The 26,207-nt window shown below is 38.9% G+C and overlaps 1 protein-coding gene across 1 annotated transcript in view; it reads left to right on the top strand.

The window, feature by feature from the left end:
* Positions 1-26,207, top strand: part of LOC127635998 (uncharacterized protein KIAA0825-like) — a 197,092-nt gene that overhangs the window by 14,062 nt on the left and 156,823 nt on the right. Inside the window, exons 4-8 of the mRNA XM_052116346.1 lie at positions 3,387-3,555; positions 4,028-4,697; positions 22,059-22,229; positions 23,741-23,826; positions 25,477-25,686. Coding sequence (XP_051972306.1) covers positions 3,387-3,555; positions 4,028-4,697; positions 22,059-22,229; positions 23,741-23,826; positions 25,477-25,686 — 1,306 coding nt within the window. The remainder of the gene's footprint in view (positions 1-3,386; positions 3,556-4,027; positions 4,698-22,058; positions 22,230-23,740; positions 23,827-25,476; positions 25,687-26,207) is intronic.

Raw genomic sequence — 26,207 nt, 5'->3', positions numbered from 1 at the left:
GCTCGTTTAAACCCTGCTGTTGGAGCAGAGTCCTGGGGTGATGCCTGGCTCAGTACAGGCTCTGAGCGCAAATCCTTGTTTTATTAGAAACATTAAGCTGACTTAGTCAGTATCTCTGCCTTTCTGCTTGCTCTGGATGGCTACATTTAACTAATGTATAAGAGCTAAGCTAAGAGATATTCTTGAGTAAACAATGTTCACAGAGAAAACATATTTAAGCAATATCACATGAGCGAGAGTGCTGTTGGACTGAATATCAGCTCAGCTGTGATTTGATATTAAATACACCAACACAATTCCAAATGTGATATACTTTTCATACAATAGTTCAATAAAAAATAAGTTGAAAATTAACGTACATTTCAGACCAAAGATGGGCAGTTATTTTGTCTATTTTTGGTCCGCTAACAAAAATAGTTTGAAACGAAGACAAAACTAGATCAACTGTTGTGTCTGGAACTCTGCAAACAAAGACAAGTGGAGTGATTTAAACAGTGAAGTGTCCCCGTGCTGTTTACTAAATATTAATACTTGGAACACTGACCAGCACTAACAGGTGTAGAAATTGTTTAGAATGCCCTATAAACACAGGTTTACAAAAAAAAAACAAAACAACTTGTGAAATAAACAAAATTTCAAAAGAAATGCTGTCTAAAATGAAGTATGCATCATCACATTTTAATAGAATTTAATAATACGAGTGCAGTCATTGACATAGAGCCAGATTCAATGACTATAAGTGAAAATTCACCACAATAAAGGGCAGTTTTGTTTGTATGTCTGTCGACAGCATCTTTAGTTTGTAAAACTGAATTTTTATGTTTCCTGTTAGCAGTTGTGTTTTTACAGCGAGCTTTAGGCTGTTCATTAAATAGAATGGGGAGGTTTGCTTTTCCAGCACAGTCTGTCAGCACCTTCACATCCGCTCATCTCACATATTTCCTTTTTACTACAAAAAGAGACACATTTGTTGAATTTCTGTCGGCAAACTTGCATTTTAACCAATGAAAAATGCTCTCTTCATCTTTCTCGCCTCCAATATTCAGCTGCATATCGTTAAAATTAACAACACTTTATGTTCACTTTATGTTTGCTCTCTTTTTTTCCAGGAAGTAAAACTGTGTCAGGTTTAAATGGAATTTAATAAGCTGCCATTTGAAGGCATCTGGCCTTGTGCATAGCCTCAGTGTTTACAACAGTGCTTTATAGTTTTTTAATGTTGTCCTGCAAGAGAAGAGACTGTGTTTTATGCAGAAGAGAGCTGCGGTGTAGTGAATGTGTGCATGTACCTGCATACAAGCTTTATGGCTTTTTGTCATGACAAATTTTTTTATGAACAGAAGTGCTGAGACTGTTTTATCTGCTCATCCTGTGTTGATAAAAGAGACATGCCACATGCGTACACCAACAGCTTGATGATATATTGATGTCTCTGTTCATTAGGGCTGATGTTTCTGAAATCAGTTGTTGAGTGAAGAGTGGCAGTATCTGGAGCAAGCTGTCATTTTAAGGGGACAGTGTACATGTAATCCAACAGTAGGACATGTTTTCATTGTGAGTGGGTACAATCAGGGTTTTGATTTATTTTAAGGATGGTTCCGATTCTGATTACTCTTAACATTACTGATTCCTCAACAATTCCATGAATGATTCTTTCATTACTTTTGAAAGTAAAATGTGTTCTGATTTGCATATTGCTTTTTGCCATTTTATGGATTGTGAAATTAGGAAAATCACAGTAAATAATGAGAACAGAAGGAACCAGATGGGGACACAAAGGGCACGTTCACACTGCAGCAGAATAAGGTTGTCAGACCTGTTTTGAGTACTGTACAGTTCAGTTTGGCTCTCAATATTCAGTCTGTACATAAACGTTTCTCGTGTGTTTCATGTGGGGTTTTGTTAACTCACGGAGATGGAGAAATGAGCTGCATGTCATCTGAAGATTCAGCCACTGTTTTACTCCGGCTGATCACTGGTGTGAGCTGCGTGACACAAAAGCTGTGAGCTGTACATGGTTAAAAAGCATTCAAAGCTGCTGTCTTTTAAATTATGATATGATGGTTGAACTAGCACCTCGATTGGACTTATTTATTTAATAACATGGCAGCAATTGTGATGACGTCACCATCTTTTTGTCACTGTTACTATGGTTACAGCTGTTAGAATGTGGTTATTCATTCATACAGACTGCATTCAAGCTGCTATTATAAGCTGCTGTACAATCAGGATATTTCAAGGCTCACACCTATGTACACACAAGTAAATATGGCTGTCAATCCCAAACATTGTTTGAATGTAGCCAAAGCAGAATGGATTCAAGAACGTTTCTGTGTGTTTGCCACCAGGGCCTTAGCAATGTATTCTGGGCCCCCTGACTGTATATTGGTCTGGGCCCCTTTCCTATTAAAAAGTTTTGAATTTGTTGTGGGGCCCTTCTGGACCCATGGGCCCCTAGAATCATTTCCACCTTTCATCCCTCTAGCTATGGCCCTGTTTTCCACAGGGAAAGAACAATGCCAGGGTTCTTTGTGAAATTTACGGCCGCCGAGTCTAATTTTATGTTATTTGTCTCGCAATTGGTGCTTTTTATGTGTAAATATGCCTCTCATCTAAAAATGCTATGCGATTTGCACCAGTGATCGATGAGAATTTAGGGGTGGCTGTGGCTCTGGCTCAGTTGGTAGAGCGGGTCGGCCACTAATCGCAGGGTTGGTGGTTCGAACCCCGGCCCACACGACTCCACATGCCGAAGTGTCCGTGGGCAAGACACTGAACCCCAACTTGCTCACAATGGCAGGCTAGCACCTTGCATTGCAGCTCTGCCACCATTGGTGTATGCATGTGTGTGTGTGAATGGGTGAATGAGTCCCAGTGTAAAGCACTTTAAATACCGTTACGGTTAAAAAGGTGCGATATAAGTGCAGACCATTTACCATTTACTGACTGTACTGTGGCCTACACAGAACCCTTGAGGACAAAACTAGAATGTGTTTAAATTTATTTTACAAACTGATAGAACCACCCGCCATTGTTCCGCAAAGAGAACCACTCAAGTAGAAAAACACCTAATGTTGCTGTGTCATGCTGGTCGGGAGGCCCAATGAACAGAGCTATGTTTTGATTGTACCACAATGTTTACTATCTGTGGGGAAATCAACCTGCAAATTGCATACTAGTTGTAGAGAGTTATCTCTGCATATTAGTTGTAATTGGAAAAATTATTTTAACATTGATAAAATGCAAGACCTGTAAGATTATGGTTGCAATTGAATCTACATCAATGGTGTTTGAGGTGCAGGAAAATGTACAAAATTATAGCTAAAGATCTACTCATTCATGAGAATGCTTTTGTTGTTGTTGTTGTTTATTTGTGTATACTGTAGTATTGAACAAAACCTTAAGGAACTGCAAGCCAAGGTTGGCGAGGCCTGGACTGGAGAGAGAGTGCCCAGTCCTGTAGAATGCCTCCAATGGTTTGGTCAGCGTAATTTCAGCATCCTGAAACCAGTGGCCACTGGACACCAAGAGCTGCTGGACTTCTTCCGAGCTGTGGTAACGAAAGCCTTAATTTACCCAATATGCCATCATCATAACCTTCTGAGGAATCAGATTTATTAATATTTTATTATGATTTATAAGCAGGGCTGGACTGGTAATCTGGCATACCGGGTATTTTCCGGTGGGCCGACGCACTTTGGGGCCGATCAGGGGAGGACTGGCCATCGGGAGAACCGAACGGGCCCGTGGGTCGGCCGCAAAATGGGCCGAATGTCCGCGATAAGCTAAAATGAGCAGCAGCGTTATGCAGAACGGACCACAAAATGCTGCTGCGATATACAGAAAAGGACAGTGAACACACCCCTCCCCCCCCTCCGCTCAACTTTTGGGCCAGTTGCTATGTAAAATCCTGGGCTGATTACTATTCCCTGTCCAGCCCTGGTTATAAGAGTATTATGAATGAATATTTTTTGCCTCAAATCATGTTCTTAATTCTGTTAAAATTCTATTTCATATATTTCCACAGCAAAACTTTCTTAAGACAGAGGAGGCTTGTGAAGAGGCCATTCTACAGTTACTGCTTAACATCTCCTCACAGTGTGGTGTTGCTTTTCCTTTGTGCCCTGCATCTACCCAAGAGCAGACCCCAATCGCTACTCTATCCACTCCACATGATGATCTCGCTCTGGGGATCCAGGAAGCATGGAATGATATTTGTTTCTCATTGAGGAACCACCTACTGGGCAGACTGCAGATGATGGCTGAGCCAAGCCAGATTGAGGGTGGACTGGGCATTGGTGTTCCTCAGAAGAATCTCTGCCTTCAGGAACTGTTTTTTCTTCACCCTCAAGCCGAGGTCCTCAGCTGGTACCAGCACATTCAGATCAAGGCTGTACTCTGTGTTCTCCAAAACAGCCAGGGCTGCAGCCCAGGGGGTGACAAGGGCTTCGACAGACTGGCACTAAGCTTTCAGACTGCATCCCCAACTCTCAGCTGTATGCTTAGTCAAGAAATCCAGGTGCTTAACGGGGTGGCAGAACCACATAATATCCTGTCATTCCTCAACAAGGTCTACTTGAGCACATTGGCACAGGAACTGGGCGTACTAATGGAGAAGGAGATTGAAACAGCACTGAAAGACAACACCACACACGGCAGCAAGGGAGGAAAGGCGTCAAACAAGAAGTCTGCAGTGGGTCAGTGTCTTCATGTCCTTAAAGTTTAATATAGTGTGAGCCTCAGATGGTTCGCGGAGCATTGACTGCCCATTCAAGTACAATGCAGAAAAAAAAGGCAAGAATAAGTTTCAAATAGCTGGAATTTCCAGTTCCAATCTGATTGGCTGGCTTCTATGTAATTTCCGGGAATCAAGGTGCAACATTTTTATCAGTTGGTGCTAGTTTGATATTATAGCTGCCTTTCAACCATCGGGCCAATGGTTCTGAGCAAGGTGAGTAATGGTTCCAGTAGCATTTCCACTTGAGCACGACTTGGTATGTTTACAAACCGTTCTTGGCTTATATTTTTCTGCACTGTTAGCAAGCTGTACTCAACCGCGCTGGTGGAATGGTATTAGTTCTTTGCCGAGTCGTGATTGATCACTTGCTCGGTCAGTCCAGTCTAATCCTGTTGTTCAGCACCACTATGAAAAAAGCAACCAAGTCAATAAGCCTGGTTCGGATTGAAAGTGGAAAAGTGGCTAATAAGTACTTATGAGGAGCAATTACGCACTGGTTCATGGCCTCAAATCTTTTATTTTAAAGACATTCAGAGTTTTGTTTGAGATAATTAGTAGCAAGTAAACGAGATATCCTTTGGTATATCAACATAATCCCTATTCTTCTTCAGTTTCTGATTTCAGATTTTCCCGACCCTAAACTTCACATGAAAAAAATTAAGTGTGCAGACAAGCTTTGGACTGTTCTTTGTCAGAATAAGCAGGAAAGTGTACCAGTTTATGCCGACAGCCAAATGTCTGTCTACACAAAACTAGTACCATATAAACATTCCTTTCCTCCTGGTATCTTGATTTGACCAAATCCATTGTTCATTGTTCATTTATAAATTATAGTCTCACAGTTGGTCATTTTTTTTAAACATATTCTACTTATATTATGCCAAGCAGTCATTATCTGACTGGCCCGTAATAGATGTATATATTGCAGCTCCTTGAATGGTTATCACATCCATTTTGAATGGACTTATTAAGGCCTTTCTTCCATTTAATTCACCTTCCTGCCACAATTCAAAAGTTTTACTTGCAGCAGACTCTCTCCTTTTATTTTTTGGCTGTAACGACAGGATGAGAAAGCAGCAGGGCCAAATAGGCCCTATGTTCATAGGGCCGGTTGATCCAGTGCTGCAAACTTACATGGTGCCCCACAAATCTTCAAATGAATAACCATAGATACAGCGAGAGTGAAGATGAATGTGTATTGCTAGAAAATGACTGTGTCAGACACTGGTGACTGTACAAGAAATGTACTTACGCACATGTCACATAGACTATTTTTATGGTACTTTTGGGTATTTTTTTTACCTTTAAAGTGAGTCAATTTCAACTACCAAAGTATTTAAAAAGACAGACTGGGATATTCATTAAAACATCTCCTTTTGTGTTATGCATGATAAAAGAATATGCATATTAAAATTTTTGGGTGAACTCTTAATTTAAGTAAACCACAAATAATGTTTTTATTTGCAACAGAAGTCAAACCACTGACGTTTGCTTTCTTTGTCTTGAGTGGTGTTCTTTATTGTGCTTTATTCATTCTCCATATTTTGCGGAAATCCCGTCAGGGAGAAGAGGGGGATCTTGATGCGATGTCCCACGGGAGCTCCGCCACTCCTGGCATCACACACTGTCAAAGCACTGAAGCATTTAACAGCTTTTCATGCACAGATATGCCTTTTCTTTTAACCCCTCCATCTGAAAGGGATGAGCAGACTTTGTCCCCCCCCTTTTTTCACCAGATGTGGGAGTCTCAGCCCTTTGTACCCATCCTCTTCCATCCTTTTCTTTTCATCCCTCTCACTTCATGTTGTCTTTTTTTCCCCCACTTTTGCTTCGAGGTAATGGGGTGAGGGCTGGGCTCAGGAGACTGCCATATAGTTCAGCTGATCTGGAACAATAAGACCTTTAAACCCTTACTATCACACTTCAGTGGATTTGTAGCAAACAGGATGAAGGACTGAAAGGCTGGAATGTGTGTGTGTGTGTGTGTGTGTGTGTGTGTGTGTGTGTGTGTGTGTGTGTGTGTGTTTTGTGATTTACGAGGACAATTTTGTAAGTTACAAATTAGTAATTACAAGGGTATTATGCTATAAATGTGATTTATGAGGACATTTCTAGTGTCCCCATAATTCAAATCGCTTAAAAATCATACTAAACAATGTTTTATTGAAAATGTAAAAATGCAGAAGGTTTTCTGTGAGGGTTAGGTTTAGGGGTTGTGTTAGGTTTAGAGGATAGAATCTATAGTTTGTACAGTATAAAAGTCATTATGTCTATGGAAAGTCCTCATAATGATAGGTAGACCAACGTGTGTGTGTGTGTGTGTGTGTGTGTGTGTGTGTGTGTGTGTGTGTGTGTGTGTGTAGATATAGAGAGAGATAGATGTGGTTGATCATTGTTGTTTACAGTAGCCTAAATGTGTACATGAGATTCTATATTTGAGGATCATTGATATTCGCTGTGCTCCAAAACCTATGGAGCCTCTCTAGACACAATTTTTACAGAATAGTTTACCCAAAAAGATAATTCTGTAATAATTTACTCACCCTCATGCTGTTCCAAACCCAGTTGGCTTTTTTTCTAAAGTGCCACACAATAGTTATTTTAATGAATATTACAGGGATCTTTTCAGTACAGTGGCAGCTGATAGTGACCCACTTTAAAGCTTAAAAGAGGACTTAAAAGTGTCATAAAAATGTCCATGTGGCATGTGTGTCATATTATGAGTCTTCTGAAGGCATACGGTTTTGGAGAGAAACAAACGGAAAATTCATCACAAGCATCACCGGCAGTGCCAAAAGGTAACTAAACTATGTTCTCTTTTGATAAACCTAGTTTTGGCAAGCATTGCGTGAAGCCTATCCTTTGTAGACAAGGCATTTCCACATGCACATTTAAACATTCTCAAGTATGCAGTCATGAATGCTTGGCTAGAATCAAGTGTGTTAACATGCATTCCGGCGTTACTGTAGCAAGTAACAAGTCTTTTGTGCTCAATGGGGGTGATAGAGTTGACTTAAAATGTCTGTGCCATTAAATCAGATGCTATATTTCGGGTAGCTAGTTATAATTATGTCGAGAATTGAAATACTATACTCAGCAGAATTCTCCACCACCATGACAGTAGTTGACGTGAAATAGGATACTGACCATCAAAGAAGCCCATTTAAGATAATTCCTGCTACAATGCCTCTTGCTGCACAGCTGAGAATGCAAACTGTTCTTGCATTGCCTTATACATTTCAAAATGCTATGATGCATGAAATCAAACTCATCTTTTAGGCCTAAAGCTTATAGGAAAATCATTGTGACCTGTCTATTTTTCAAAAGGGCAACGTTTTCAAATACATGTTTACAATGTTTGTATGACATCTGTCTCTGCTTTATACAGTACGTGTTCTCTGCAGCCATCTTAAGCAGAAACACTCAACTCTCTGCAGAATCTGTCAAGAGTGTTATTATTTAATGAAACCACAATTCTCTAAATTATTTCTCTTTCTGAGCTTATATACTGTCAGCTGTGGCATTTATGCAATTATGGCATTCTGAAAATTTTGCGCGATTTAAAGAGAAACTGATTAAGTAGCTGTGGTCTTTTAAGTTTTGAGGTGCAATTACTTATGGTTGATATAGCTTGAAATGTGCTGTGTCCTTGTATATAGACCCCCTAAATAAAATATATTTTGTATGCAACAATTGATTGTGCCTACCTCTGACAATATTTAAATTCTTGGTGATTTCAATATCCATGTTTGTTGTGCTTCAAAGCCTTTAGTCAGAGTGTTTTTATACCTTATTGATTAATGTAACTTTTCTCAGTGTGTCACTTGCTCCACTCATCAGCTTGGTCATGCTATTGATCTGGTTTTATGTATGTAATGTGCAGGTTGCAGATAACTATATTTCTGACCACAAGCCTGTTGTGTTTAATGTTACTTTTTCATATAAACTCTCAGATTGACAGTCACGTGTTTATTGCTCCTAAGTAATTACATCATTGACTGCCAGGGATTTCTCAGCTGCATTTAGAGCTGCTTCTGTAACTGGCACCATTGTGTCCCTGCTTCCTTCTGTGGGTCCAGAGGAGTTGATGACTCTTTTTAAAACTGTCTGTACTGACATTCTTGATTGCTTTGATCCTTTTAAATTGAAGAGACATAAACTTAGATCACAACCCTGGTCAAATTTTAGGATAGGATTGTAGGAGAGCAGAACGTGAATGGCAGAAAGACACGCTACATGTGTCTTATGAGATTCTGAGAGAATGTTTGTCTAAGTATCAAAAAGCTGATATTATTTCACAAAATTCCCATAGACCTTGAGGACTGTTTAACACTATAAAGACAATACTAAATCCAATGGATACTGTCTCTCCTCATCCATCTACAGATACTTGTGGAAGGTTTTTAAAGTTTTTCTTTATAAGATTGATAGCATAATATCTACTATTACACCTCCAGTGTCTGACTCATTTGTTCTGACTGCTCTTTCTAATATTTTAAGTCAGTTTGAGCTAGTGTCACTTTCACATATGAAGGATGTTGTTGCACATCTGAAGATAATTTCTTCCCCTAGTGATGTGGTTTCTCCTCACCTGTTAATTGAGCTGGTTGATATGAATGTTCCAAGTATTCTGTTTCATTAATGGTTGTTTTCCATATTGTTTTAAGCATGCGGTTGTCCAGCCCCTGCTAGTCTAGTTTAGAACCTCTGGATATCTTTGGCCAATTACTAAATTATAATTTGTCAAAGATTTTGGAAAAGGCAGATTTTACTCTGCTTAGCTTATTTGTTTTACAAAGAATAATGTCTTCAATAGATTTCATGAAGAACTTTTTCAGGTAAGATGGGAAATTTCTCATCATCCTCAGCTTTTATCACTTGTTGGGTACCTCAAGGATCTATTTTAGGACCAGTTTTATTTTCCTTTATTTGGATCAATCTTTAAAAAACATGGCATTTCATATAATTTTTATTCTGCAGATACACAAATCTTCCCTTTTGAAGTCTGGTGATGATCTGTAAAATATCTCTTGAGTGTTTGGAAGACAAATAAAAATTGTATGGATAAAAACATCCCCCTTTCCTGGCCCAAGAGGCTGCGTAAAGGATATTTTAGACAGTTTAGCACCCTTTTCGTATAATATGCATGCCCATGTCAAAAATCTGGGTGTTATCTTTGACTCAGAACTTAAATTTGACAGGCAGATTAATGCTGTTGTTAAGGGGCACCTATTATGGCATTTAAAATGTTCCTAATATTGTTTTGGGAGTCCCCAACAACAGTTTTACATGCATGCAATGACAAAAAACACTTTTGTTGTCTTATAATATGCATTTATGTTTACCTGATTTGCTCACCGACTCCCAAATGATTCGTTCAACGACATATTTTTCCAAACCCCTCCTTTGCGTGACGCTAATCTGCGGTGATTGGTCAGATGACCCAGTCAGTTGTGATTGGTATACTCTGTGCAGAGATTGTTAGAAACGGAACGCCCATCACCGCTTTGTAGTAAAAAAAATCAAAATCAGAGAAGGAATTTGAGTTGATTTATGTTAGTGATCATAGCCCAAAGTTCGGTGGTAAACACCCAATCAGTTATTGTTTGCGTTAGCCCAACGCATAAACATATTGGTAAAGCACTGCATTACTACAAGTTATTGCTCTATTCTTTATGACAACTCCAATAACATTGACAAACATTTCACATATTTTCAAAAAAATTGACATTGGAGACCTAGAAGGGCTGTGTGCTCAGTCCACTGCTGTTCACTCTGCTGACTCACGACTGTGCAGAAATGCACAGCTCGAACTACATCATCAAGTTCGCCGATGACACGACCGTGGTGGGTCTCATCAGCAAGAACGACGAGTCAGCATACAGAGAGGAGGTGCAGCGGCTGATGGACTGGTGTAGAGCCAACAACCTTTGACTTTAGGAGAGCACAAGGTGAACACACCCCGCTGAACATCAACGGCTCCTCTGTGGAGATCGTCAAGAGCACCAAATTCCTTGGAGTTCACCTGGCGGAGAACCTCACCTGGTCCCTCAACAGCAGCTCTATCACCAAGAAAGCCCAGCAGCGTCTCTACTTTCTTCGAAGGCTGAGGAAAGCACATCTCCCATCTCCCACCCCCCATCCTCACTACATTCTATAGAGGGACTATTGAGAGCATCCTGAGCAGCTGCATCACTGCCTGGTTTGGGACTTGCACCGTTTCGGACCGCAAAGCCCTGCAGAGGATAGTGAGGACAGCTGAGAAGATCATTGGGGTCTCTCTTCCCTCCATCAAAGACATTTACAAAAACACTGTATCCGCAAAGCAACCAGCATTGTGGACGACCCCACACACCCCTCACACAAACTCTTTATCCTCCTGCCGTCTGGCAAGAGGTACCGAAGCATTCGGGCCCTCACGGCCAGACTGTTGAAACAGCTTCTTCCCCAAGCCATCAGACTCCTCAATACTCAGAGACTGGTTTGACACACACACACACACACACACACACACACACACACACACACACACACACACACACACACACACACACACACACACTCATGTAGTGTTTCCATGTTTTATGGGGACTTTCCATAGACATAATGGTTTTTATACTGTACAAACTTTATATTCTATCCCCTAAACCTAACCCTACCCCTAAACCTAACCCTCACAGAAAACTTTCTGCATTTTTACATTTTCAAAAACATAATTTAGTATGATTTATAAGCTGTTTTCCTCATGGGGACCGACAAAATGTCCCCACAAGGTCAAAAATTTCGGGTTTTACTATCCTTATGGGGAAATTTGGTCCCCACAAAGTGATAAATACACGCACACACACACACACACACACACACACACACACACACACACACACACACACACACACACACACACGTGTCCTGAGTTGCACTTTAATTACTGTCACTTTATAACTGTCTGCTACCTCAATAACTGCTATGTGCATAGAACACTATCTTATAGTATGTTATGTTTATGTTTTTAGAAACTGTCATCTTTTTGCACTACTGAGTACTGGTCGGCGCTGCACTGTCTATTGTCCTGTTCATTGTCAGAAATGTGTTGTACTGTCCCGTACTTTTTGCACATGTTTGCACGTGCACTTTATATAGGTATATATAGGTATTTTATATAGGTATTTTATTTCGTTGTGTTGTCTCATGTGGTCCTGTGTTGGTCCTTTGTTGTTTTTATGTAGCACCATGGTCCTGGAGGAACGTTGTCTCGTTTTGCTGTGTACTGTACAAACTGTATATGGTTGAAACGACAATAAAAACCACTTGACTTGACTTGAGAAGCTGCGCTGAGTGTAACTTACACAACACACACAAATACTTATTAAGCATGCTAAAAAACACATAAAAGCAACAATTATTAATAATACTTACAGGTTGTGATTCGGAGGAGGAAGCTGATCCAAATAAACTTGGTACTGAACCTTCCTTCAGTATCAACGGCTCGCGAATCCACACTTGAAAGCATTCATGTTCGTAAAGCAATCGTCATTAAAATGACGCTGAACACAGCACAAGGTTCGGGCTATACTTGTGTGGTATAGTTGTAAATATAAACTCTAGCCACTGATTCTTCACATGCTCGTCCCTGGGCAGTGAAAAAAAGGTCGCTTTTGATATGCACTTCAGAACACAGCGTCTTGTTGTCGACATGATGTTTTCAAGTTTTCCCTGGTGTCTGCGCGCGCAATGAGTGGGCGCGGCCAATTTGATAACTTTTCGTCTTGACGTCACAACGAAAAGGAAAATGACTCGTTGGAAAAACAATTCATTACATTGACTCAGATTCGACTCCTACTTTTGAGAGACAATAACTTTTTTTACGGTGAACTTTCATATATAAAACTTTGCAGGATGTTTTTGTTCACTTAAATCTATGTTACACACTACATGAAAGGTAATTTTCAAAATTCCATAATAGATGCCCTTTAAGAATAGTTTCTTTCAACTGAGATCTATTGTTAAACTTAAATCTGTTCACTCGTTTAATGATCTGGAGAAAGTAATTAATGCTTTTGTGTCATCATGCCTATCTAGGTATAAGCAAAGTCTTTTTAAAGTCAAGTCAGTTCACTTGGTGACCATCTTAGGAATGCTCATGGGGAGCTATTTTTCTAGGTAAACAAGCGGCATTCCGGTACCAGCTATTTGAATGGGGAAAGAATGAAATCTCCAAAATGGTTGGTCAAGATTACAATCAGAGAACATATTTCAAATCAGCAGTGAAATCTAACAATACTGGTATCATAAATTGTGCTACTTTATCCCATATTACGCTAAAAAAAGACACATTTTCCCACCTTGAATAGCTAATGTGCATGCGGGTTCTCGAGTTGATTGAGAGGTGATGTTTGTATCTAAAATGTGATTGGCTCGTTTACATGTAAGGTGGGACTTATTTTCTACATCCGTTGACCATTGGGTGTTCCAGATTCTCCCATTCATTTTAATAGAAGTGACCCATCTTTGCTAAAGAGTCTCTGGTATAAGTCAGTATCCGTTGTCTTGCTTGCAGCTGGTCTAGAATGCTGCAGCAAGGCTTTTGACTAATACCAGGAAGAGGGACCATACATCACCAGTACTGGCCTCCCTTCACTGATTACCGATTAGGTTGAGAATACAATATAAGGTGTTGTTGTATGATTTTAAAACTTTACCTGTATGGCACCAGTATATATTATGAACTCATTACCTTCCATTGTACCCAGAGGTCTCTTAGATCTGGCACTCACCTGTAAAGGGGATTGTGCTTTCCTTGTCGCTGCCCCAAGGTGGTGGAATAGTTTACCACTATCCATCAGGTCCTCTACCTCTACAAATATGTTTAAAAGCCGTCTTAAGATTCAGTTGTTCTCTAGCCTATGCACCATTGTAATGGAACTGTGTGCTGAACAGCGTTTTGGAACTGTGTGCTGAACAGACCGCCTTTGTGCATTTCTCGTTTGTGTTTTTATGTCGATTTCTGTTTTTATTTGTATTTTATTCTTGTGCAAATTAGATTTGTCTTGCAAGCTGTTTTTTAATGTACAACGCTTAGGTGTATGCTGTAGTTTTTAAAGTGCTTTATAAATAATTTTGAATAGAATTGAAAAACATTTTTACAATTACTGTCATGTCCAATAAATTTGGCACTGCTCCATCTTTCAAAATAAGTTTCTTTGCAAAGCTGTTTTGTTTCTCAAAAGAATCCATAGAGAAAAGTGCAGAACAAACGTATAATCCCACATTAACGCATTGAGGAACTTAAATAAATTTAAGCCATTCATTTCTAAAGTTGGAACCCATTTTTTGGCTTTGCAGAGATACAGTTGTTCCACAACCAGGAATACAACAACGTCTGGGAACCTTACTCAGCTTATTCTTATTCAGTCTTAATCTTTTCATTGGTTAGAAGCAAACTACAGTAATTTTAGTACCACTTTCGGTATTAGAGTTCCTCAGTCGCTCTCTTTTTCACTGTGATGATTACAAATATTGTGGAAATGTGGCTATACAAATGAACACCAAGTACTGATGTGGCAGATTTCAAAACGATTCATTTTTAAAGAGTAGACATGATAAAAGCTATTTTTTGCACTTGAGTTCTGAAACTTATATGTTTTTATAGAACAATGACCTCTTACTGTATATGTCCAATTTCCTTGAAATTTTGATTCCTCATGACAATAAACCTTTAATAAAGACATCAAAAGCTGACATTTTTATTCCCAAGAAGGGCTGCATAACCCCTACTGCATCCCAGTTGGACTGTGCCTCTGGTATTGAAGGGACCTGTAGAGAGAGTGTGGATGTATGCATGTGTACTTGTCAGTGGCGTCGTCACTTACAGTGCCGCCTGTCTTGGTGAGCAACGAACTGCAACAGACATCCCACTGCACGGCACAGCAACTAGCCTCCCATAAGCCATCAGGGGCTCAACATGTGGTATGCTCAGGCCCAGGGCCCCTTCATCAGGCCTGAACCCTGCCAACCACAACACCACCCAGAGCTCACTTCCAGTTATGTGAAATAAACTGATCTTTGCTCCTTTTATCTTTTCAAAGGCAGTGAAGCATTCTTCCCAATATCACAGTAAAATATATGCCAGTTCATATAAACATCTTCGGGGCCAATCGGCGCCAATATCTGCATCTATACGTATGTCTGTGTTTCACACTTGTTTTAAATTGTTGTTTAATTTCCTCTCACAATCACTGTGGCTTCAGAAGACTTGGAATATAGCTCTCAAATTATATGGATCACTTTATGATACTTTTGTGGTGTTTTATTTTTATTATTGATTTATTTTCTATTGTTTATTAGCCTATATGGAAAAGAATTGTCAGGATAACCTTAAAAAAAATCACCTTTTGTTTTCTGCGTTAGAAAGTAAGTTATAAAGTTTTGGAATAACATGAGGGTGAGTAAATGATAACTAACCCTTAGGTGAACTAACGCTTGAAGATCGGCCCTTCTCTCTTTTCTCACTTTTTTACTGCAGAGGCCAATCAACACTGATTCGAGAGAGAGCGGAAATTAAATCAGTGGCTAAATTGTTACGTGATTGGCTGTTCCCTAAAGAGGCTAGGCATCATTTGGAGAAAAGCATTTCATAATTGCTTTCAGGGCCATGTCAGACACATGCAATTCCCTTCACTAATGGCATAGCTAGGTAGAACATGGCCCCAAGGGTCAGAGCAGGACAAGCCAGCCAGCAAGTACTGGAGCCACACACCTGTGTATGTGTATGTGTGTGTGAGACGAAGGGAAGGAGAATGAGGGAGCAGGCATGAATGAGATGAAGTGGCAGCAAGTGGAACCCAAAGGGGAAATGCACTTCAGTGTGAGTTTAATACTCCAGACCGGGGATTTGGCAACCTGCCACACAGCAATTGTTTACCTTTTTGCTCACTGGCTGCATCTGTTCTGTTTTGTAAACGGCACTAAACTATCTGCTGGTAAACACTGGAATCAATAACAACTGTTTGGGGATTTCCCAGCCTCCCTTACGTTTCCACATTTTTCAGTCTTTCTCCCTCTCTTTCTCTCTCTATCATTTTCTTTGTGACATTTTTCACTGCCACCCCCATTTTTCAGACAAAGCAAGTGTGAGATGAATACTTATTTATTCTAGCGAGCACATTTGAGTAAAACAATTCATCTTTTCAAATAATTCTATTTGTATACAATGCAATAGGTTTTCCTCTTCACATGATCAGGGCCAATGGAATTTGTTTCAGCAACTTTCATGTGACATTGCCATATGAAGTGACAGAACAGTCCTCTTAGAGCAGCATGGACTCAAAGCATTCACGTCATTATTTACTTATCCTCATATCATTTGACACTTGAAGCTCATGATGTGTTTGCCAGGTTTAGACAACAATGACTTTGTCATCAATTGGTTCTTGTGTGTCTTGCGATAAAATTTGTATTCATCATTTCGGGGGTTTTAACTGGACCATATAGCTATGCAGCATGCAGGTTGAGAAAATAATTATTATAATAATGATATTATTATTATTATTAATTGTGGAGTTGTTGTTATGTTATAAAATATTTCCATAATAATTTCTTAACTTGACTCTTTCCCCGCCAAACACAGAATTTTCCGGGTTTTATGAAAAAACGCTTCCCCGCCAAACAAGGAATTTTCCGGGTATCCGTGTTTTAGGTGGTATACGGTAAGGAAGACCCGCACGCATGTTTTGAAAGAGTACGCAACTCTTTGATCAAAGAAACAGACTGCGATCATCTCAAACGTGAAGTGGAACATCATACTAATACTAAAGCACTTGTTTGATAAAAATGCCTTTTTCTCAGCTTTTTGTCCGAAATGTTGTTTTTGACTAAACCTACCTCTGTTCAAGTGGCAATAAAAAAAGAACAAATGAAGATAAAATAAAATCGTTTATTTTTTGCCTAAAAGCAGAGGCTCAGATCTTTATTTTGATATATAGCATCTTCATATATTCATGGAAGAAAATATTCTGCGGGCCATTAAATTTTAGCGAAAATCGTCAAAAACCATGGCGGTGGCTGGCAACTTTTTTTAAAAATGCTGGCGGGGAAAGAGTTAATACATGGGATAACCTCCTCATTGTTGCTATAATGTGGTTCTCACTCTCGGTGGGGCATGTGGTGAGTTGTGTGTGGATGCCGCAGAGAATAGCGTGAAGCCTCCACATGCGCTTTGTCTCTGCGTAACATGCTCAACAAGTCACGTGATAAGATGCATGGAATGACTGTCTCAGATGCAGAGGCAACTGAGATTCCACCACCCGGATTGAGCCGAGTCACTACGCCGCCACCAAATTGGGGAGAAAAAGGGATAAAAGAATGAAAATACTGGGTTCCCAAAAATTATGATAAAAGTGAGCTGAGAGCCTATCACCAAGTCGACAAAAACAAATACACAGTGAACCGACACAATCTATGATGTGAATCTGTATTTTCTTTTTTAGTCTGGTTCTTTAGAAGATTCTCAGGTGTGAACACTCTTTCTTGGTATTTCTATTGGCAGTAGAGCATGATTGCCCATGACTTAATTTTGGTCAAAAAGGTAACACTTTCTAATTTTATTATTATAAATGTTTTATTTTATTATTACTATTATTATTCTTTCGCAGATCAAATAGCAATTACAATATTTTTCCAAATAATCACAGTTCGATTGTTTTTTTTTTGTCCAATTCAAACAGCCCTATTTCGGTCTCTTCCTCACAAGAAGAATTTCACTTTAGAATACTTAGAATGTAAAACACAAGTCATATGGACTTCTTTTATGATGCTTTTTTGTCATTTTTGGAGTGGACAGCCCCAGTTCCCTTTCACATTTTTAGTAAGGAAACAGCTTCAGCTAAACAGGATTTTATTTTTCAATGGAAGAAATAATAATAATATTAATACAGGTTTGTAATGACATAATGGTGAGTAAATTATGATAGAATTTTCCTTTTGGGTGAACAATTTCTTAAAATATCTTTATCACTGACCCATGCAGGGTTCAGTCTTGCAATCTTTCAGTTACCAGTCCAACATCTTTAATCACTAGACTACACCACCCAGTGTGCATTGTCAACACTCTTGCATATTACCTTTAACTTAATCTTAATAATGAAGGAATAATTAAAGTAACGCTACAGTAACAATATTGATTTTTATTATTATTTACAAACCCTAGTGTTGCTCCAAACCCTTATGACTTTCTTCTTGTGAATTTTTTAATCTTCAAAGGGTTTATTTGCCTTAATGACAGTGAGCCTGTCAAGCTTGGAAAAGGACTAAAAAAAAAAGATGAAAGAAAAAAACACGATAAAGCTGCCCTTATTGTGTTCTGCCCTTCCTAGTGTTCTGAAGTGATATGATCACTTTGTGCAATGAAGCAAACACCATTAAAGTTATTATATTAGTCAAAAGACTTTAAAAATTCACCCTTGAGTACCACATAAGACAGAATGTCAGTTTGGAGCAAGAGTAAACAATTATCATTATGCCTTTTAATATTGTTTCATTTTATTTTAATCATTTAATTCCCTAATGGGTTTCCATAGGTATTTTAAACACTTGAGCAATGGGCTGTTAAACTATTCATCACCTCCATTTGCTGTTCCCTCTCTCTCTTCCTCTGCGCTGCCTACATCCTTCGTCTTTTACTACATCAGAAATGAGTGCGATGCCCTTTTAACGACCACAGCGAGGCCCTGACTCTCAGCTCTTTTCACAGTAAACGACATGTATCGCTGCTCTCAGCACCTTCAACACCTCCACCCCATCAGCGTGTTGTAATAACCCCCATTATGGCTTCAGTGGCTGGGCCATCCTCTCGCACAAGACTCCTAATGGTTAGCTATGAGAGAGGCCCTAATAAGCCATTAATGGTGGGGTAATAAATAGCCCCGCAATGGCTGGTTGGGCAGGGGACAAGACAAGATAGAATGATAGCGAAGCATTAAATTTAAAGGTGAGATGCCTGCTCTAAGAGAGTTAGTGCTGGGGTGTACATGGCCAGTGGGGTTCAAGGACACGTCACAGCGTTAAATGAAGAAGAAAGTGTCATAAAGATATGACAATTTCATAGAAAGACAATGTACTGTTATTGTCATCTATAGATTTTAAGAATTGTGCCATTGAAAAGAAGTAGCATATGCAGTGAGCATGTCATACAGTGTACAGCACAGTTAAAGGAAGAGAACATGTTTAATTCTGTTATTATTTATAATTCTCATTATCAATTCTGTAGGACTTTATTTCTTATACAGAACACAAAAGGAGATGCAGTCTGTCTTTCAGTACAATGGCTATTGATAGTTGTTGACTCATGTTAAAATCTTTAAAAAAGATTGCGCATCATATTGCAAGTCTACTTTAAGCATACAATATGTTTTAGTGAAAAACATTCATGTAATTATTAGTGACTTGCTGTTTTTTTAAGATTTTCACAGAAAAATTACACATTTTAGGCTGTTTCTCACCAATCGCATGGCTTTAGAAGACTTGGATATGCTACACGATCCACTGCATTTGTATTGAAAAGATGGATCTTCATTATATATTCATTAAAACATTCCCTTTTGTGTTTTCTGCAAGTAATACAGGTTTGGAATTACATACATTATCAGGATGATAATGGTGATGTGGTGGTGGCGTAGTGGCTAAAGCACAGGGCTGTTAATCAGAAGGTCACAGGTTCTAACCCCACGTCCACCACCATTGTGTCCTTGAGCAAGGCACTTAACTCCAGGTTGTTCCGGGGGGATTGTCCCTGTAATAGTTGCACTGTAAGTCTGCCAAATGCATAAATGTAAACTCTGCGATTGTACTCGAAGTTTGTTCATGTCCTCAAAACCATAAATTATTCATTGTAGTGGGTGCCTAGCCAACACTTGTTCTAGTTATGCTAACGGTAATCCATATTTTATAGCTAGTATTTATTTTCGGTACTATTAAATGAATAGTTATAAATAGGCAAATACATGTTATAAATATGTAAATATCATATAAATATTATATACATACGTGAATGATTTTTATAGTCCTATAAAAATATAATCCTGACGATAATTATTCCAACATGACATCATCAAAGCATTAAAAGTCTGTTGTAAATTATGGAGCTCTAAATAGTCAAACATGTACTATAAGATTTACATCTACATTCCCAATATGCGTGTTATTGTGTGCTGAATATGGCACTTAATGCACAGGTCTTATAAATAATGCAGTATGTATGGAGTGATATTACTGACTGGCTGATGTGCTTGTCTGAGGGGTTGTGGATCTCAACGGAGTGTATCTCAGTGCATTCATGTAGCCATTTCCCATTGCTGCTTCACAATCTGTAGTCTCCCCCTGGACCCCATTAATGAAGAGCCAAGATGCCGAGATGGCACGCTCACCTGTGTAAAAATATGTGCATGCACCCACACAGCTATAGATGACAAATATACTATTTATTCCAAGATGCTCACTAACCCACCTCATGTGGTCAGTCTCTGCATCACTATAATATACAGATAATGATAAATGATGTACTGTACACTGTATAAATAGTGTCTAAAGGGAAGATCAGGGCTGATTGTTACAATTGTTACTCCAGTGAAAAATTCTCAAGCTAAGTTTATTTTTGGAAGTCAGTTTATGTATAGGCACTTACCTTTTAGTTATGGCTTCAAACAAGTTACATGTGAACATGGAGAAATGATACAGTTTATTAAACACAGGTTGACATTTTGTGACAATGTACCCCAATAGTCACACTCCATGGGTTAAGTTGTCTCAGTGATTTTTCAATGAATATTTAAAAGCCTATTTTAAATTTTCAGCTAAATTTAATCAGTAAAACAGTTTTAAAACATGAAATAACTTATGAGACTGTAAGAAAAATGTCTATTGATACAAAAATATCAAACCATTGTTTTAGCCAACAAATATTGTAATTGATACATTTTATAAATTCAAAACATTTAAAACAGAGGTGACAACTTGCCCCAATCTGACATTTATGGACAGCTACACTTGTCCAGAAAACATAAAAAAAATCTACCGTCATTAAATATAGCTGACCCTTACCAGAATGTAAGCTAGAATGGTTACTGAGATATAGTGACAATATATAGGGTCTACAACTAGTCTCTGTCTATGTACAGTATTTATGGTCAATGCTCACATACAAACATGATTAAGCAGACTGAAATAAGAGAATAACCATGTTGTTATATTGCCTGCTTTGCAATAACAATACAACAAAATGGTATTAGAATCCAGAGGCGATATTGTTGCAATTATTGGTGTTCCTTTTTTATTTTATTTCTCTTGTCCCTCCATCCCCTTCCCATTCAATCTTCCCAAAGCTTTCATAGCTGGGACTAATGCTTTCCTGATCCACTCCCCAATGCCTTTTCTGTCAGAGGAAGTCATTTAAGAGCACACACAAAAGTATTTGTCAAAGTGTCTGAAAATACTGCAGCCCTCTTCTGCGCGGCCCATTCTTCAGACCTAATGCGGAACATCCCCTGGGTGATGGCTTTGGCAGCTGCAGAAATGAGTGAGCTGCACTGAGATGAGGGTCATCTGCGGGTTACAGGAGAAAGTTTGTGCCCAGCAATGTTTGACTGTTGATTTGAAAGGGAACTTTACGGACTCTGCGGGATTTGTGTAGATTACGAGGCCATGGTGCACAGCATCCTTGTGTCAAATGCACATCCACAAACTCTAAATTGTAATTCTTTAATTTATTTATATGAGTACTGTGCCACCATGATTCCAGTATTCCCTTGTCGAAAATGTCCTTACAGTAACTGCCAAACTCAACGCTAAGATTTAGAATTTTTTTTCTCTGCTAATTTTTTTTAGCAATGCATGTTTTATGTATGCCAAACATAATATTTCAGTTTTCTTAAGGGCCTTCCACATGATTTGCATCAAGCACCACTTTGACCTCTACATGAAAACATTTCACATAGTACCAAAGAGGGGCAATTTTCCCAGTTTACCAGCCAAGAAAACATGTATTTCTACTAATAATTGTTTTGACACAGTCATTGCAGTAAGAATAAAGAGGACTTGTTTATGTTAGGATACGCTTGGTGAATTTATATTAGTTCATCTGAGGTCTCTGGATGCTCGGAGACAATAAGGTAAATATATATGACTAAAATTAATGAGACATTCGATATCTCTTCATAAATTCTGACAAGTTAAAAAATATTTTTGTGGCATTGTAAACCAGCACACCAGCATCCCACACATCCAGAATCCAACAGTGATGGTTAAACAACTCTGTTGTATCCATCTACAGCTCCTCGGGAACCTACCCAAAGAGGGCGGAACTTCTGCCTCACTTCCCATCAGCTCAGGTGCCTGACCCAGCTGGCCTCCACTTTACTGGAGCTGGAACAGAATGTGGAAGACCTGACAACCCATCTGGGTTTTCTTAGCTGCACTGGAGAATCAGTCTGCAGTGCCAAAGGTACAATTTAATTACCATTGCTAAACATCTCACACAGATGCAGGGCCACCCATAAGGAGGGAAAAGGGGACAGCTTTCAGGGGTCCAGCCACTGAGGGGGGCCCAAGAGAGCTAGTTGAACACCGCTGATAGTGCTATGATGTATGGCGATCACCAGGTGGAGAATTACCGGCACTCAAACATATAACGGCACACGCATTTAATGCCATAGCAAGCGTACACAAATAAGCGTTATACTGTATGCAGCTCTATCAGACTGAATGTGATATATGCCAGTCAACACGATATATGTTTTTTGGGTTTTTTTCTTTTCTGATGAATACTAGCATAGTGTAAATAAATGGCAGTCCATCAAGATTTGTGACTACAGTCGTCTCCGAATCTATCATATGAAATTATTTGTAACTATGGGAGCTGAAAACCTAGAGATGTATTGTGCTCAACAAAGCCTTTAAATACAACAAGCATCCAAATCCTGCATATAATAACGATGTCTATATAGGCAGATTATGTGATCCGAATGATGGCCTGTTGCTTTACCATAAAGACATATTTTTTCTTGTATTTTGATACAGCTCTTTTTTTCCGTTTCCTCTTTCTTGTTCTCCATCGTTTTTCTTTCTTATGCACATATGCTCGCATAGAAACTCATTCCAACACAAACACATATGCACACCCACAAATTGAGGAGGCCGAAAACTTATTTTCTTTTTCTTTCTTTTTTTCTGCTATGAAAGTGACTGGTGCATATAGTAATTTCTGTAAAGGTTACATTAAAAACAGGACAAGCAGAAAAGGGCTGGATTTACTGAGAAGTAAACAGCCTTTAAAGGGCAGTTATCCAAATCATTAATTCAGACAATCAAACGACTTAATTACCAGAAATTCATCAGATGGGCTTAAAGGTCAAAAAGTGACATGCTGGCTGCTTCTTTCCTCCTTTGCCTTGCTCGACTCTCTTCTTCAACTAAATTGCCTTGCCCGGGGTCTCACTTCCGAAGCGTCTGATTAGAAAAATGCAGCCTTGATGCATGCACTTTTAATTTGCCCACAACAAGTGCGCACACACATTTATCCTCCCTCTAACCCTTTCCGTGGATTAGCCATTGCTATCAGGGGTTCAAATCAACTCTAAATCCTCAGAATTTAACAAAGCTTACTGTTGCAATTACTGCATCCGCTTTTTAGTTTTCTTTTTCTTTTTTCCAGTTTTATTTGGCAATGTACGGTGTTCTTTATAGGTCGTCACTGCACAGAGGACTTTAATATGTTGGCCTGTCCTGACCCTTGCAGTCTACATATTGATTTATTTTCCAAAGGCACTGTGAAAGCATAAGCTAACTGGATGTATACGATTTTCCTGCGTGAAATGTTTTTAATTAGCAATTAAGCAAAGATTTAAATGGAAATTAGGGGGATTTGGAGCAGTCTCATGGACTTCCTTTAGAAAGATGTAGTGAAAGTTTACTGTAGAGGCATTGTGTATGTGTTTGTTTGCTTTTTGCACATAGGGACGCTGAAGAAGGTCAGGGATGATATGGAGGGAATGTCAGCCGAAGACAAAACCACAGCAGATTTTGGGCTGCGGACAACAGAGGTGATTCACATTCCTTTAATTATACCTAGTGCAAATTTGGCACAAATAAAAGACCTTTTTTATTGGATAGTTTTGATACTCATTATGTAACTGTTGTTAAACCCTTATTAAATGATTTTATATGCATTTAATGGTTCTTGCAAATGTAAGAATAATATAAGAGAGGATAAAACCATGGACATAAATTATACTGAAAATTGTGCAGCCTTAAAGCTGTAAGCAATTTTTGTTTTCATGGAAAAGTAAGCAAAAAATTCTTACTCCCTTAAAGATATTAATGAAATAAGTGTGCTGAGATATCTCACGGTACCTCTGTGGCAGCTGTAGACTTTGTAAACAGGCAACAAAAATGTGTCCGTGGACATTGACGCTTTTCACCTGTCAATCATTTAGCTTGTTCTCATTTGAAGCTGATCATTGAGGCCATGTTTCATAATGTTGTCAGTTGAGGGCGCTATTGTGCCTCTTTTGAATTTGACAGCCACTGAAACAAATTCCTCTTTTGCATTTTTTTTTTTTTTAATTATCTTTGGAGAGTGGGGTTTTGGATTGAGGGGTGTGGCTAATTCAACAGCTCAGTCATGTGAAAGCTTCAGAACGCTAAAATCGCTTACATCACCTTTATGCCCAAAGTATACTTCATTTTGACGCGCACGCTTAGCATCTGCGTACAGTCGAATGCAAGCTTTTCAAAGTATACTCCATTTGAAGATGCGTGCATACCACTGATATTCTATATTTTAGACTAGTGGTGCATATACAGGAGATTTGCGCATGCGCTCATCGACTGCTATAAGACACCGGACTATTTGTCTTCAGGAGCTTAGACCCATAAAGACAACTTTATATTTCATCAGACTCAAGTTATACAAATGCAGGGTATCTCCTGACCTTCTCACACATGCACTCCTGTGGAGCATATCTACTGTTTTTTTTACCTTTGTCTCCTGTTATTTACCGACGATTACTTCTAGTATTTCTGACACTCAAGCAATACCCTTGAAGTTACCCACAACACCCTTGCATTGTGTTGCCGAGTTTTGTTTGGGCTGGCACCACTTACATTTTCTCAAGGAATGCAAAAATCTAGTTTATTTCTTGTAATTTTACATTAAACTTAATGGAATAGTTCACCCAAAAATGAAAATTCTCTCATCATGTACTAACCCTCATGCCATCCCAGATGTGTATGACTTTCTTTCATTTTCTGAACTCAAATTAAGAGTTTTAGAAGAATATTTCAGCTTTGTAGGTCCATACAATGCAAGTGAATGGGTGTCAAAATGTTGACGCTCTAAAAATCACATAAAGGCATCATAAAAGTAATCCATATGACTCCAGTGTATTGATCTATATATTCAGAAGTGATATGATAGGTGTGGGTGAGAAACAGATCAATATTTAAGTCCTTTTGGAGCTTCAACATTTTGGCACCCATTCACTTGCATTAAATGGACCAAAAGAGCTGAAAAATGTTTCTAAAAATCTTAATTTGAGTTCCGCAAAAGAAAGAAAGTCATCCATGCAGAATTTTCATCTTTGGGTGAACTGTTCCTTTAACTGTTTTATCTAATTTTGAAACCACCAAAATATTTCACAATCATACCAGCTTTTGCGCATTATTAATTACCTTTTTTTTTTTGCATTTAGGTGGTCTGTCTTGAGTTTGGGTGGAGGGCTGCATTCAGAGGGCTGGTTCCTCAGATGGGTCACTGTTTAAAGGTGGTGCTGGATGATGTGTGCACTAAGAGTTTACAGCAGGAGGAAGCTACAAACACCCCAATCTCTGCCCACATCTACATCACCCCTGTAACCCACAGATACGGACCAGAGAGAGACTCTCCCAAGACAGTGGCCAAGGTAACTTTAAATATTTAGATGAGCCATGAGCATGAACAATCATTTAGCAGAATCACTCCCATAAGAAATAATATTTCTTTCCCTTTATTATGAGATTAGAACCACTTTGGTAATGTTTATGTATTTAGTTTTGACAGATAAAAAAGCAATACAATGAAAAGTGCACAAAATAGAGGTACACACAAGGGGCTGTACATACAGAATGCATTAAAGAAGATAGACGCAGTTCGACGAATGGAACAGAATGCATGTGTTTTGAGAGATGTTTATTGTAAAGTGGAATTAGTTATTTTAAAAAGTTAATTTAAGGCGTTTTAATGCACGATACTCAGAAAACAACGGTCTTGTTTACATTGAAAAACTATCAAACAAATAGTGCAGACAGGTGCAAAAACATCTCTACCCCTTAGGGCACTTACACCCTAGGGATAGCTCAGACGGTGCGTTTGACGCATGGGAGCAAGAAAGCTCCGTTTGGATGGCGTGCACTAAAATGGTAAATGGTCTGCACTTATATAGCG

The sequence above is a fragment of the Xyrauchen texanus genome, chromosome 4, assembly GCF_025860055.1.
Source record: "Xyrauchen texanus isolate HMW12.3.18 chromosome 4, RBS_HiC_50CHRs, whole genome shotgun sequence".
In the NCBI taxonomy this organism is placed as follows: Eukaryota; Metazoa; Chordata; class Actinopteri; order Cypriniformes; family Catostomidae; genus Xyrauchen; species Xyrauchen texanus.
This window is presented reverse-complemented; position numbering and strand designations above follow the sequence as displayed.